We start from the raw sequence: 15,646 nt of genomic DNA on the forward strand, positions 1-15,646 counted from the left end.
CGCATGTGTGTGAGAGCCTTGTTTGCCTGTGTGTCTGAGAGCAATAGTTTTTACAGGTTTGTACTGTGTTGGCCGGGACACCACTATTTATTTCTCACAAGTGCGATCTTTGGGTGCTCTGAGACTCAGTTAGGCTGAGGGACTGCGAACGTCGGCATTGTGCTCGTCTGTACATCATAAAGGAATGGTATGGATGACCGAAAAGACTGCTCACATAACATACAGGTGCCATTACATAACCAAGTTAGCTGCATTGTGTTAACAAGACAAATGACAGTCTGATTGCACGCCGCTTCCCGAACTCGGAGGGGCCGAGATGGAAATTTTCTTCTTTAGGAAGCAACAGAAAGGGAAAGAGAAAAAACAGGGCTCCCTGAAAGTGTTTGGACTGTAAATCCGGGCTGCAAGGGGCAGCCACACATCTTTGTGATTAGGTAAACCTCAGAAGCCTTTCATGTGAGCAATCTGTAAAACCTCAGTGGGCACATCCTGTGCGGTATGCAGCTCAATCAAAGGCAGTGTGTCCTGCTCAACCTCTTATTAAATACACTCGATTAAGACTTATTTCCCGCAGCTATGCAGGAAAGTTGTGCAGGAGTGCCATGTAGCTTCAGATAGACATGTTTTTTTTGTGTTGTTTGTCAGGAGATAAAATGCCTTTTGTGGACACAAGTGAGTACTTGGGAGTGTTTGTGTATATTTGGAAAATCTTCTTAGCTAAAGTGAACATGTTGCTCTGAAATATTTTCCAACATCTGCCGCCCATCAGGATGTCTGCTTTCTGAGCCACTGCTGCATTCCTGAGCCGCTCCCTCTACCTGGATAAAAAAAGAAACCCTTCCCTGTCGTTGCCCCTGAGCTCTGCTCTCCCTACCCCAGTTCAAACTGTACCAGGTGCAAACCTCTGCCATCAGACCCTGTGACTCAAAAAGAAAAATAACACATCCTTTTCAGACTGATACTTGATGTCTTCTTTAATTATACATTTCATATTGCCTGGGTTTCATGTACCTCGGGGTCATAAAACTAAAAGGGTACAGGACCAATCTGAGCTCAGGTAAACATACATTATGAAAACACCAGAGGAGGAGTCAAGTGGTGTTTGTGACAGTAGCAACACACTGTTTCTGTAGCTGGAAAACTGAATTTGAAGTTTCTATGACCACAGAAGCAACTATGTTACCCCTGTTTCCTGTCCTTACCCCTTTCTACCTCATAATAGTATTTCTTAATGCCCGTTAAACTGAAACCTGGAAGGGAGACTTGAGCCCTCCCTACTTCGCAAGGCTGTTTACAACTGTTTAGCAGACCCCTGCAGTTTAAGAGCCAACAGAGGCCAATGCAACTAATTCACTTTTAAAGGCAACTGCTAATGAATTAGGTCAATTTGGTAGTGCTATTTTGCTGTGTGAAAAAAATCTTCCCTGGGAATGCATTCTTTGTATACAGCCCATTGTATACAATAATAGTCATTGTCCTTCTTGCATGGTGTCTAATCCCAGCCCATTCAGAGCAGCACTTAAGATTCTTGGCATACTCCCATACTCATTGCTACTCGTGGACTTAATCTTTTTTTCCCCCCTCTCAGAATCAGTCAAGTGTATGGCTTAGCCAGATCAAATGAAAGCAAGCTAGCTTGCTGCAGAATGACATTCCAAAGCACAGAAAGTCAGGAAAGAGAGTGTCCAAGGTTGTGTTATATAAGAACAGACTGACCCTGCTCGGTGTCTGTCTGAGAATCTGTTGGGTCTACAGAATGATATAACAGCAGGATTTTCTCTGGAAATAGTGAGTTTAAATACCCTTACCCAGCCCCGCAAATGTGAGGACTGTACTTTGTTTGTACCGTCCTGCAGTGTAGTTTGAACAGACTGAACTCAGGCAGTGTCATATTTCATAAATAAATCAGTTTTATTTGTAGCATATAAAATTAAATCATTTTACAATTTATTCCAGTATGACACATAATATCCAAATAAAGTAGCTACATTTTTGATAAATAATATTAATAACAATAATAAAAACATTCATTCATCCTTTGACATGTTTCGCTTTGTCTTTTTCATGAAGGGAGTTCAATAGCTGCCACAAAACATGAACAATAATGCCCACGTCAGGAAGGAATGAAACCACACACTTGTTAAACAAGTCCAGAGGTTACATTTCGGTGTCTTGTTCTTAAGATACAGGATGGTATGCTAATTGAAGTTGCGCGTGTGCATATCTACATATACACACACAAGTCTACAGTCTGTGTCATGTCTGATGTAAAGGATCAAAATATACACAGTGAATTGATATCAGCGACTAGCATAAATGTACAAATATTAATTACATCTTGCTCCATAACGAAGCTACTTGGATGCTCCATTAATATGAAGCAGTTCTTAGTTAAGAATGCTGATGTAGTCACAGCAAACAGTGCACTTCATTGAGTCCTCATGATGTAAGCCCACAATTCCTTGGGAATCTAGTTACAACAAGAAGCTGGTAGTTGATTTGTAGTCTATTTACACCCCTGCATTCAACTGGACTGCCATTGGCTGCCAGTACTGCTGATGATCTCTTTCTCTTGCTGAGGGGTTTGGACGTTCTTCACCAATCAGTCTCTGAACTTGTGGATGTCGTTGGAGAGGCGGTAGAAGGGATAGGAGGCTTCGTTGGCATGAGGACAGTTGTAAGTGCACTTGCAGGACTCGATCATCATGATGTTCTTGTTGAAGGTCTCGCCGTCCTCGCAGCGGAACTTGACGCGGATGGTTCTGGTGTCATGGGGGCTGCAGCAGCGGCCGTCCATGCAGGCTCCACAGTACTTGGGCCTGTACTTCTTCAGGCTGGAGCAGCCGGCGTAAGTGAACTTCACTGGCTGGCTGGACTTCTTGGTTCTGCTGCACTTCTTTCCTTTCTGCAGAGGAATAAACAAGATGGAGATGGAGATTAGTTGTGTACTCAGGCCCAGCAGTGAAGCATTTTCAGTATCATGCATGCTTCCATCACACAGTCATGGTGGCTCAGGCTTACCTTCAGACTGGAGTAAGGTGACTGGGTGCATGGCCGCACTTCACAGATTCTTGTCTCTTTGACCAGCTTGCACTCGCTGTTGTTGTTGGTGACTCTGGTGGAGATGCCTGTTCCACAGCTCTTGGAGCACTGGGACCAGGGTGTGGTTTGGACGATGCACTTCTGATTGTCAAACATGTGGACTTCAGGCTGTGGTCTGAATGCTGCCATGAAAAGAAGAAATAAAAAAAACATTAGCATCTTAGAATTCTACATATTTAAAGAATCCAGAAGAAAAACAAAGAATTTCCAGGATGAAAGACAACTTTCTTACCAGCTAGAGACTTGAGTCCTCCCTTGACAATAGCAATGAGCTCGTTCCTGTTGGTGAGGTCTCTTTCCAACTCATCAGTCAGCATGTCTTTGCCAAAGATCTTCTCCAGGATGTCTGTCTGCTTGCCATCATCACACACCCACTCCTCGCAGCACTGGCCTGCTACCTTGACCAGTCTGGGGTTGGCACAGCCCAGGTTGGGCAGGGAGAGCTCCTGCGGGCACAGCGGGACACATCCCACTGCCCCATCAATGCATGTGCATTGGTGTTTACAGTTGGGCTGGAAACTCTCTCCGTTCTGGTAGATCCTGCTGTTGTACTCGCATGGTCTGCCCTCTGACTTGGCTGCAGCGGGAGAAAAAACAGGAGGAAAGGAATGTTATTCTTTCCTGCTCTGCTCAGAGAAGTCTGCTGAAGACATCACATGGCTGCCAGGTAAGGATCAGTTAAACTGTGAAATTCTTCAGGCTGCCTGAGGAGTCTTTTCCCTCCACAGTGGGCTGTCTGTACTCTGAGGTTTAGTCTAAGTTTCCTTCTATCTGCATTCCACAGTGCTGAAATCACACAGGTCCCCATACTCCTGAATTAAAGCCCCTTATTTAAGAAAAAACTACTTCAGACTAATTCAAAAGCATGCACATCTGGAGCTGAATGGTCTTTATACATACCTCGGCAGATGCCACGAGTAGTAGCAGCAGCAAAGCTGCCCCCACAGTTACACTCCAGCCCTTTAGTGTGGTCACAAGGCTCGGTCAGGCTGCAGTCCTCGTTCAGCTGCCTGGCGCAAACTTTGCAGCAGCCACAGCCGTCCAGGACGACGCTCACCCCGGGTGCGCACTTGGGCATCTCCAGCGGACAATCACACATGGAGGGGCAGGAGGAGGACGAGGAGGAGAAGACCTATACAGCCAACAACAGAATCTATTAAAGACTGAAACTTTTGAAGTCATGGCACACAGAAAGTCCCAAAACGTATATCAAATCTCTCAGCATTTCATCCCGTCGCAAGACACACACTTATGTCCCTCTCCTTAGGCTGAATACAGAAAGTTATAACTGCTGGAACTTTTCTCTGTCAGACTGTAAGGGAACAATAACTCACCAAGTTGAGGCTTCCAAGGCAGATAAGGACAACAGTAAGGGTCAGCATCTTGGATAAATTTTCTTCCGTGTGTTCAAGAGGAATCCTGTTCCCAGTTTTATGAAAAGTAAGTATAGTCTGTCTTCGGAGGAGTCCTTAAGTATTCCCTCACTCAGTCGTCTGTCTCTCTTGTTTGCTGGTGTCTATAGTCTCTAGTGTTAGAGGCTCCTTTAGAGTAGATGAAGCTTTCGGTAAAGCGGTTGCAGTCTGCTGAGGTCCGGCCACCTCCGGACTTTTATACCATAGTGGGAAGCTGACGTCGTTCCTGGGCTGCCTGCTGAACTGTTCCCAAACTATGCCAGGAATGTTTCTCGGCGCATTTTCCATCCAAGACCTAAGCTCCACCCTGTCTAAACCTTTCTCTTTTTTCTTTCTCAGATGGATTTTTCCCCCCTGGATCCCATCTGAACACACTTTTCCGTCTCACATTTTTCCCTTCTTGTTTATCCCCCCTTTCATTTTCTTCCTCTGCTCGCTTCTCACATCTATCAACTCAAGTTCAGTTGGACTTTTCTCTAAAGGTAGTGGGCTTTAGGGGCTCTACTCTCCCTTTTTTTCTGTCATTAGATAATTCAGGGGTTATTTCCCCCCTACTTTTCATTTCATACATACATACATTATGAGTGAAAGAGATCATCTGATATTTATAACTTCTTGGGTTCAGTGCAGTGGAGAGGTTAAAAAGCTTTAAAGCTGCTTGCAACTGGTGTCTTATGATATAAAATATCACATAAATGCTAGATCACATCCTAAAGTAATATCTAAGGTTGTAGAAAAAGTGTTATAAGTTCACTTTAAAGTGATTTCAGTATCAGTTATACAGTGTACCCGTAGGAATATTGTGCTACTCGTCATTTTTGCGTCAGTACAGTTTCTGCTGATCAAAGCATATTGTTAAATACATTTTTATAGCATGTTGCAGTGGCCACGTTTAAAATAGCTGTAGGTTTTTCTCTGTGAGTCTAAAGGTGTGGGCAGAAATACGTTTAACAGCGTCTATTTCTGGCTTTCCAGTGCCTTTATTCAGAGGAGCTAAGCGTTTCCAGATGCGCACCAGAGCTCAGACGTAACAATATTGCCATATTTGGTATGGCAGTAGCTTACATTATTAACATATTTCTCTCCCTTTGGCCAACAGACCACAAAGCATTCCTGACAGCTTAAAGGCTTGTTAAATATGTTCTTCATGCAGGGAAATTCCTTCGCATACATTCCTTGAGGCAATTTGACTTTTCACGCAATCTGTCCATCACGTTTCTGGGGGGGAAGTGGGTCCCGTTGTAGGTAAAGTGATCCAATTTTCCACAAGAGATGTTGTGGTGTTGGTGGGGGGAGACAAATACTTGGTCTCTACTTTTTTACATCAGGGGGTCTCAATAAGTCCCTTCCACCGAAGTTTTCAAATGATTCCGATTGATGAAAAACGTTCACCAGATGGAAACGAAGTGCGTAAAGACGCAACATAAAGCCATTATTATTGCCACGAACGGCTGGCAGATTCCAAAGAGGACATTTTGCATGAGGGCAGAGTGTTTATTTGTGTTTATAAGGATCGGACATTTCACTTCTCTCCCCCTTCTAACCTCTTGTGTAGCTTTAACATGACGATATACTGAGACAGCAGCACTGAGCCAGACGGCTGGAGAACTTCTCCGGTGAGTTTCTACTTCTTTTGCTTTTCTGTTTGTTCTGCGGACTTTAGTTGACTTTGACGAGCTGTGAATCAGCTTTTTAAAAAGCCCGAATCATCACCGTACCCTCGGTATATCAATACGAGTCATAGCAGCTAGAATGTATTCTGAAAGGATCCTATTCACTCCGCAACAGTAAATAACTCCTGATAGTGATTTTTTTGCGGGTCGCTGCGTTACCGACGTGGGCTGGTTGACATTGAATACTGAACCTTTTTAAACTTAAAGTAGCCTGGGCAGTAGGGGTCTCCAGGCGGACTTGTGGTACTTGGGCTGTGGAGGGTATGTTTTTTTATTTTTATTTAAAGAATGACCGATGTCCAAATCTCAGTAATTACTAATATGATATTTATATGGTTACACTGAACCGACCCATAACCTGAGTATTTGGACTGGAGGTGTGTGCAGCCTATTTGGATAGGGGGTGTGTCTGTATGAGCACATGTGCAATGCTTTCTTGTGTGTAAGCCCTATGATGCTAATGTGTGTGTCTGTTTCCCTATGTAAATCTCAAATTTAGGAGTTTAAAGGTGCACCTCATTGATTTTACACATCAGCATCAGTTTACTCATCACAGCGAGTACAACTCAGTCTGTGAAAACAGCTGTAAAATGTTTTCTGTGGCTCTGGGGGGAGCTTTGAAAAATAACCCTGATAATGTCATCATCTTGGTTTGGGCTTGGAGACAAATATATTGACAGAAAGCCTGTGTTACAAACTGTGTACATCGACGTTTACCAGGCAGCGATGCTTTAATGAAAACATCCTAGTGGTTGCATTATGGGAAAATGTCATTTTTGGAACATGACCCATACAAGCCAAGAAAGGTCTGCCATCGATTTTGAATGTCTCTCAGAAGCAATAATAAATTGCCGGAATATCCCTATAATGTCTGTAATGTCTCTGGACTTATGTCATGTTTTGTTTGACTGTCCCCTGTTATGTTGACTTAAAGTCTCTCAACTGTGTATGTGCATACTGTATGTGAGTCTACGTGCGCATGTATGGCTCCATGTGTGCTTCTCCCTGTGTGTTACGGCGATAGGAAACAGTGTTGTCATTGTACGTCATTGGAGAATAACATTACAGTAATCTTCATTCCTTAATTACCCATTCAGTTCAGGAAATATTCCAATAGCTGGACATGCGTCTCCGTATTGCAATTGCCACGGCATAATAGTTTCCACTAAGGCAGTCTGAGAACCCCCATCAAACTCCCATACCTCACACACTCTTTGCCCAACGAAAATGAACTGTCTTTTTCAGAAGTTATCACTGGATTATGCTCACAGCTCTGTTGCACGGTTATCTGAGCAGCTCCACATCACACAGCTGGGATGCTTAAGCGATTTCATTGTTCACCAAAGTTTGAGAGATTGTGTGTTTTGTCGTTTTGTGGCTCAGTGTAATGGAAACCCATTGTCAGTTCCCACCAGGAAAAAATCAGAGTGGTAGAGACAGCAGCTCTCTGATTTGGTTCTCAGGAAGTCAGTGGCGAGCAGCCCTTAGCCTCCCCATTTATGTCTAAGTGACTGATGGAACAGAAAAAGCACAGCCCCGTCATGTTTGAACAACAGATTCCATTGTAGTATATTCAAGATAAATGTCATAACTGGTATGCAGTGTGTACTAGCAACACTTCCTTTCTCTGTCCGCACATGGAGCAGCAGGAAGTCTGCTGAGTTATGGGTCGTTTTCGTGTGAGCGGGGGCAGAGATGAGGCCAACAGTTTAAAATACTGAGTCAAGTACTGTAGAAATATGGATCTGAAAAGGCTGAAGGCAGAACAATTTAATTGGAATTGTTTATGTAACTTTTGTAGATTTAACTGATTTATTTAAATATAAAAAAGGTGCGGTCCAGGCTTGACTTGTGTGATGTTTGATTTGATTGATGATTTTATCTTTGTTATCTTTACATAATTAAATGAAAAGGCCTTGAGGATGGTTATTTCATAATCTTGTTGTTTCTTCATATCTTTTATTGTTTGATTTCTTCCCCCAGTTAAAAATGTCAGAATCTGAAAAAGCATTTTTTATTAAGTTTTCCGGCTGGACACAATATGTCTCCTACTACTTCACTGTGGAGTCCACTCTCAGTATATGTGAACTGGTGGCTTCAAGTCTCTACATCACACTTTGGGAAGTTGAATATTGGACCAGGATTTGCTTCCAAACCATTTGTGATGTCACATATTATGCTTGTAGGCCCCGCCCCTTCAAGTCTGATTTTCAGTGAGCACACAGAAACTTTCCACTTTCGGCAGATGAATGTGAAAACATCCTTTTAGTGTCAAACTCTGCTCATACATCATTCTGCACAGTGAAGCTCAAACATCCAACTGTAGGAACAGGAAGAAAAACGTATTACTGAGTGGAGGGGGACTTTAAAGCTGCAGAGTGCACATTCCTACTTCAAACTATTTCAAATAATTATGAAATATTCTGCCAGATGTCCACCTATATCTGTGATCTTGTGCATACATGGCTGTAGTTTATCTCATATTAGTGTCTTTAGTGATATTATTGATCATACACTTCAATAGGATTGTAGCTAGCTCTGTGCTGGGATATGGCAAGATCCCTGTGCAGGAAAATACGTAAGGCAACGCTAATATTGTTACGTTTCAAAAAGGTGCAGTAAATAAGATATTCTACTTAACACGCCACTGCCAGTTAAGAAGTTGCTAGTTAGAACTAGTAAATCCTGTGCAATCAAATGTATTTGTGTGTTGGTAAAAACAAGAAATAATATTCCTCATTTTGCATTCTTGACCACTTTAAAGGACACACGTGCTTGTGTCAGCTAGATATCATGTATCCCTCACTTGTGTTAACATGCAGTATGCACATCTTGCACTGAATGTGTAAAGAGCTTCAATAGTGGAGTGGTGAAGCTAACTGTATAGCACACAAAACCTGTTGAACGTTGAGTAAGTCTTTAGTCTCTTCTTAGTATCAAACGTGATGTGTATTTGAGATAGACTCCAATCAGCTGTTGTGGTGTGAACCTGAGCGGCCGGAAGGGTAGAGAGCAAGACAAGCGATATAATTTGCTGACTGGTGAAAAGTTAGAGGCTGTAAAGATATGTCACAATATCACATTTTAATGTCAAACACAACCTGTTTTTAGATGTTGAAATGCGATGCGAGGAAGCAAAGTAAGACAACACAGTAACATTCACATACCAATCTCTACCATAAAAATCAGGGGAGGATATGTCTTTGTCCAAAAATTACAAAAAATGTAATTACCAGCTATAATTGTGTGGAAACCTGTCTGTTTTTTCTGTGCAAATTAATTATAGCAAAGACATGTTCTAGGGAAAATTCTCTCTCTGATGCTCAGTTATTGAATGATAAAGTGTTGTAATTAGCTTTTTTTGGCAGGTCTTTTCGCTCAACATGCTTTGTCTAGTTTTAGATGCTTCTTGTACAAATACGGCACTTAGAGGATAGTGATGGAGATATTTTATAATTTCTTATTGTCAACCAATCCTGAACAGACCAAAAACCAACAAAGAAAATTTGGCATTAGCAACAGGAGTAAATAGTGCATTTGTTTTAAACCATTTTCAGATGCGGATTTGTACACATTCGGTGTAGTTTAGTGTTTTATGGCAGCAGGGCAGTGTATGTTTCACCTACCTACTAGTATTTATAGTATCTATTTTCCTGTTAACTGCAAAGCATTTCCCAGAATGCCTTTTGACAGCTCCAGAGTCCATTTAAAATGTTGCTTTCACTCAGTTGTGGGCGTAGGTGCACATAAATAGCCCAACTAGTTTAAAATGATAGTACATGATGATAAATATTAGTCTTTTCCATTACTGTTGAATGTCATGAGTCATCTTTTAGCTGAATAAACAATCTATCTCATTTGTAGCTGCTATCGAAATGCCTGAAAATACAATCGGTTCCATCTATAAGCATCAATTTCATCATTTCATCTCATCATTTCATCGCTTTATTTTCCGTGGTAATGAGATTCATAAATGTGCCAAACCGCTTCGAGTTAAATATGCACTGTACACCTGTGTAATCATGCATGACTGTGTCACTTTAGACGACTAGGAACTCATCATGAGTCCAATCATACCAGACAAATAAGAGGTGCGGCTTTTGGTGCCGCTTCATCCGCAGCTGGGGGATCGTGTCTGCTTTCACTCATTTCTTTTATAGCCGCACAATGTACCAGCCAGGTGTGTCTACAGTATGAGGGCTTTCCTTCATCTAAAGTAACCCAAATTCCTCAGCATGGAGAGAAAGGAGAAAAGAGAGGGTCTTTTCTTGGGCCACGTCCATCCATGATGAGGAATGATGGAAAAAAAGGAGAGGTCTGGGTGGGGGCAGGTGTTAGTGTCGGGAGGAGGGTGGTGGTGGTTGGCGATCCTGGCTGGAGTGGAAAAAGGAATGTGGGGCTCCTGGAATGTCCTGGAATGTTTAGAGCAGTCGGGGATAATTGAGTGAATTTGGAACAAGAAAAGACAAACCGAGGTCCCGCGGTGGAAGAATGTGCTTCTGGGACGTCTGAAGAAACATTCCATCCATTCAGACAGCTTCACCGGGCCCAGAACCTTCCTTAGATGGCACCATAGGGAATATAACTCCCTCCCTTCCTCCTCCCATGCACACACACTTACCAACACTTCTCTTCCTTTCACACTCTTCTCACACTGTTGGATAAGCAGAGATCCTCCTTGATATATATTCCTTGCCCTTGAAGTTTGTGTACATTATTTCATAAAGTCTGCCAAAAGTGGACATATGTCTCCAAATTTTCTGGTTCAAGAATAGAAATGTGCTCTTATAGTCTTTCTTTTCTACGTTATGTTTATAATTATTGAAACGTATTTTAACAAATGCATGGGAATTGAGTGGGGTGTACATTTCTTATTCTACTGTCTGTATGTCTATAGCTTTATGAAGATCCAGATATGATAACATCATTGTCGTTTGTGGTAAAGATCTCCCATTTTTTAGGAAGTTTCCCTCTTTTTCCTCTGGGAAACGTTAGTTTTCCCATTACAAGTATATCATTTACTATGTCCATTCATTGTTTAAGTGTAGAAGGTTTCCAACTGTTTTAAGTTATTGCCTTTTTGCAGGGAACTAGTTGGAGCTGACATTGATTAGTGTTGCTCCTTTTGTTGTCAAACCAAGATGCAACCCAAATATATATAACCTATATATACTTCAGATGTCATATATAATCTTTTCACATGACCAGAAGAGTTTCCTATATATATCTATAATGTTATGTTTTTTTATATATCCCTGTACATATGCACATTCTTGCACTTTACTGCTTTTTGCACTCAAAATAACCTAATTCTAGAAAGTGTCTCACTATTATGCAGCTAAATCTTCTGGAGGAATATTACAGTGGTCCAAATACAGACAACACTAAAGCTTACAGTCACTATTGATTCTAGGGCTGCAACTAAATAATACCTTTTGATAAATCAACTAATTGTTTGATCTAAAAAAGTGTTTAAAACCCAATGTGAGGTCTTCAGATTAGTTGTTCTGTCTAACCAACAGTCTAAAACCCAAAGATATTCAGTTTACTATCACATAAGCCAAAGAAAGGGAGCCATAACAAGGTAGTGTTTTTTATTTTTGCTTGAAAAATGACTGAATTTATTAATTGATGATCAAAATAATTGTTTAATGATTAATTTCCTGTTGTTCAAATTTATTGATAAATCGATTCACAGTGATTAAATGCAGGATATATCATGAATTCCTGTTGCTTGCTGTTAATAAAGGGATGTTAAATCATACTTATGTTCCACCCACAGTGTGTCAAACATATCATTGGATTTATTCTCATGGAAACATGAAGCTATTTTATTCTTAACTGATAACTGATATTAAGAGTGAACTTATATATAAAGTCAAAGTGGATTGAGCATTTATTAATGGAGAGCAACAGGAATCCATGATACAGTCTGCATTAAATCACTGAGTCATGCATTAGTTGTGCTTCAGTTAAGCCTTACTTAAGTATATGATTTGAACCCCTTATTATAAAGTGTTATCTATAAGCAACTACAGAAATAAGCAGTGTGCTATGGAGACACATAACTGCACATCCTGTTGATTTCTCTCGTCATTTAAAGAGCCTGTAAGAGTTTGACTCGCAGGCTCTACTCTGTTGATGCAGTGTGAAATCGATTGAGCCATAGGTTCAGTGTGGTTCAGTGTGGTTCAGTGTGTTTCGGACTGTCACTTGTTGGGGCTGAACGCCTCACTGACGGCTGACAGACTCGCAGGCTACACGTGATGGTCGGTGCGCGTCACCGAAGCGCCGTCGCTCGCCTGGAGACCGGAGCAGGGCTGACTGACAGTGTATGTAGCAGGCGACTGTAAATAAAGAATACAAAGCCAACAAACTAACAGGCAACAAACAAGCAAGGCAGGCAGCGTCGAGTTAACTGATAGCAGTTTCTCTCATTCATTCGCTGAGTTGTCTGTTGGGGTGTTTTTCGGTCCTTTTTTTTTTTTTTTTTTTTTTCAGATTTGAGCGTGCCAAGTGAAGGGAGAGCAAAACATGGCTGGTTTAATGGCAGGTTTTGGTCACTACACCCACGCCGTCGTCCGGGGAATCCCCGCGTCCCTGGCCAAAGAAGCGCTCCGGAGCAGCCAGGCGGAGGTGGACCTGGCCAAGGCGCAGAGGGAGCACGAGGCGTACGTCGAGGTCCTGGGGACGAGGCTCGGGCTGGAGGTGGTCGAGCTCCCCGCGGACGAGTCGCTCCCGGACTGCGTGTTCGTGGAGGACGCGGCCGTGGTGTGCGGTGACACGGCGCTCATCACCAGACCCGGGGCAGAGAGCAGGAGGAGAGAGGTAGGCAAGTGTCGGCATATGTTCGATACGCCGAAAAAATAAAAAAAATAAAATAAAAAAAAAAAGTTTGATGTGAAAGTGGAGAGGAAGGCGTACCCCCCCCCCCTTTTTTTTTCGATTTGCCTGACGTGCTAACTTAGCATGCAATTAATAGTCAGCTGTAGTGATTATTATGAAGGTGCTTGATCCATGTGACAGTCTGTAGGTGATTATTAGCAGTGAGGGGGTTAAACATAAGCACAGATTTGAGTAAAAGCAAGATTTTCCCCTCTTAGTCTTGGCTCAGTTTATAATGAACTCAATTAACGTTCACTCCAGATGTGAAATGCAGAATTAAATCTTTTGCAAAAAAAATGTGTGAAACTTAAGTTTTTAGAGGATTTCTCCTGCAGGAGGCCTGTGTCTGTGAGCTGTACATATCACCATCTGTGCCATGTCGAGATCACATTTTAACCATATTGTGCACCACTGATACAAAGGGATATGGTGATTAGGGCATGAGGAAACGCCCATTTGGAACACCACAGTGCTTTTTTTTTGTTGTTGTTGTTATAAAATATGTGCTTGTGTTGCACCATAGATTTTCTTATTGCCATAGTCAAACAGTCCACTTTTTTCTTTCTATGGACTATTTATTGTCAGTTGTCACTTCATAATGTATGCGGGTTGCCAGTATAATTCATGGGTTATGTTTAAAGCTTTCTTAGAAGATCTTACTTCATAACTCCCTCAGTAATTGGCTGATTAGGATCATGACAAGATGACAAGACCTAAATAATATAGACATGTCTTCTAGGAACTGAGAGGCTTTATGAGTGCTGAAATGAATGAATGAATGTAGAGATTCTTTGGAAACAAAACAACAGTACGAGTGTGCTCGGTTGCCTGGTGAGGGTAGCTGCAATGTAGGGTAGCTGTGCGCGCGTGCATGTGCAGTGTGTGAATGACAATGAGGGAAACGGTAGGACGGCTTCTGTGAAAGCCCCTGTCATTTCACATCAGTGTCACTTCACTTGGCTCACTGGTGCTAATGGCTCCCAGCCTCACTGGCGTTGGAGATATTGATTGAAAAGCTTGGAGCCGCTACCCTTCAGCCACACACATTTCATCTTTCGCCGAACATGGTGCAAGTTGCTTTTGCATGCACATGTGCGCACATCATCAGCACTCTGCCAAAACCCTTTCTCACATTTAAATTGTGAAATTTTTCATATTTCATAGAGAGATAGCAGTGGTTTGGTTTCTCGCCCGTATTCTGCTCATGGGAGATGTCAGCTGTGATGAATGACAAATTGGCAAAGTCTGACGTGCAAGAGCGTAAATAAAATGTTTGCAAAAGCAGGCCTGTAAAAGCACGGATGGATTCCAATGAATGCTTGGCCATTTGTGATCTCAGAATCATAAGTGATATCTTTGTGTGAGTTAAAGTGCTGGCCTGCAATATGCAATGTGAAAAATCAACCAAATTATATTTTCACATAAAACTGCATAAAGGCTTTTGTTCTACGGCTGGGGATATTTGGCAGCGTGGGGGTGAATGAATTGACTATAATTTTGCTGTTAATAATGGTCATCAATACTGCGGTCCATGTTGTTTCATTTGTTTTGTATGTAGCTGAAGACTAATGGCTGTAACCACTCTCGTTGTGTTGCTCATAACACATATTGAATTCAGTGTAATGAATCATAAGCGCATTATTTAGCATTGTAGTTATTAGAGCTGTAGAACCTGAGATGTTGTCCCTGGTGATGCATGAGGTACAAGATTTATGTGTTACAGCTTTTATGACATGTCTCAGAGTATAAACTTTCTGAAAAGTTTTCTCCAGACTGTTATCTACCCTGCTGTTTACAACAACTGCCATGGCAACAGATAAGAAGCAGCTATCAGTAATCCGGGAGCATGTTTTTCACTAGTCAAACTGCTTGCCTGAACCTCCCTGGTGTGTAACACATCACAAGATAATTACAATGCTTTTAATTTGCTAATGTTATTGTAAGTTTCAAAATAGTGCGTACAATTATAATGTGTGAGCGCTGCCTCATTGTTCACCTACGAACAGATGGTACTGTAATTATTAGGTATCTCTTGTGACCGGAGACATTCTGGAAAATGGGAAACAGCAGTTTTTTGTCTTTTTATCAGCCCTCTTGAGAATAAATGTTATTGCTTGTGGAGGTAGAAGTTAACTACAATTATGTGATCAATCACTTCCTGTATGATGAGTGCTTTTCCTGCCCGTGTCTCCTTGGTCAGTTACAATTATACTGTCATGTTTGAAGGCTCTGCTTGCTAGTGTTCAGACACGCTGCATTGAAATAATTACTGGTTCACTGAATGGTTAGGGTTGATTTTCATTGCATAATTATCTCTGACGTTTCAGCAGCTTTGCATGAAGATTAGGCTCCGTTGCCACCACACTAGTTCAGCATTAGACTGAGTCAAGAGAATCAAACTTTACTCTGAAGAATCTGCAAACATTCTGGGTGTCTAACCTAAAAGATTAATGAGTGACTATCAGCGAATGGCTTTTCTATCTACTGCATGGTTTGCCAGGGCCATGTCTCTCTTCTCTGTCTCAATTCACATATTTCCAGTCTTCCATTTGTTGCTGTCAATTTACTGCCAAG

At 41.8% G+C, this 15,646-nt stretch overlaps 2 protein-coding genes across 3 annotated transcripts in view; one reads left to right on the forward strand and one right to left on the reverse strand.

The window, feature by feature from the left end:
- Window positions 1–1,887: 1,887 nt before the first annotated feature.
- On the reverse strand, window positions 1,888–4,702 carry ccn1 (cellular communication network factor 1). Its single transcript, XM_051377203.1, has 5 exons — window positions 4,437–4,702; window positions 4,003–4,234; window positions 3,335–3,679; window positions 3,022–3,224; window positions 1,888–2,905 (listed from the first exon to the last, which is right to left on the reverse strand). The coding sequence occupies exons 1-5, from the start codon at window positions 4,482–4,484 to the stop codon at window positions 2,603–2,605; spliced, it is 1,131 nt and encodes a 376-aa protein (XP_051233163.1). The 5' UTR covers window positions 4,485–4,702; the 3' UTR covers window positions 1,888–2,602.
- A 1,075-nt stretch (window positions 4,703–5,777) lies between these two features.
- ddah1 (dimethylarginine dimethylaminohydrolase 1) overlaps window positions 5,778–15,646 on the forward strand; it is a 74,026-nt gene continuing 64,157 nt past the window's right edge. The window contains exons 1-2 of one of the 2 annotated variants that reach the window (XM_051375722.1): window positions 5,778–6,130; window positions 12,689–13,015. In XM_051375722.1, the coding sequence (XP_051231682.1) occupies window positions 12,722–13,015 (294 nt within the window). In that variant the 5' untranslated portion in view covers window positions 5,778–6,130; window positions 12,689–12,721. The remainder of the gene's footprint in view (window positions 6,131–12,688; window positions 13,016–15,646) is intronic. The other variant, XM_051375724.1, reaches the window with a different exon arrangement.

This window comes from Dicentrarchus labrax, unplaced genomic scaffold (assembly GCF_905237075.1).
Source record: "Dicentrarchus labrax unplaced genomic scaffold, dlabrax2021, whole genome shotgun sequence".
NCBI classification, from domain to species: domain Eukaryota; kingdom Metazoa; phylum Chordata; class Actinopteri; family Moronidae; genus Dicentrarchus; species Dicentrarchus labrax.

Bases quoted from the DNA above. Each gene is read 5' to 3' on its own strand.
- ccn1 (XM_051377203.1), bottom strand. From the start codon at position 4,484: ATGCTGACCCTTACTGTTGTCCTTATCTGCCTTGGAAGCCTCAACTTG. The intron at 3,680-4,002 runs GTATGTATAAAG...CTCCCGCTGCAG, and splicing joins TACTCGTGGCATCTGCCGAG to CCAAGTCAGAGGGCAGACCA. The intron at 3,225-3,334 runs GTAAGAAAGTTG...TTTTCATGGCAG, and splicing joins AGGACTCAAGTCTCTAGCTG to CATTCAGACCACAGCCTGAA.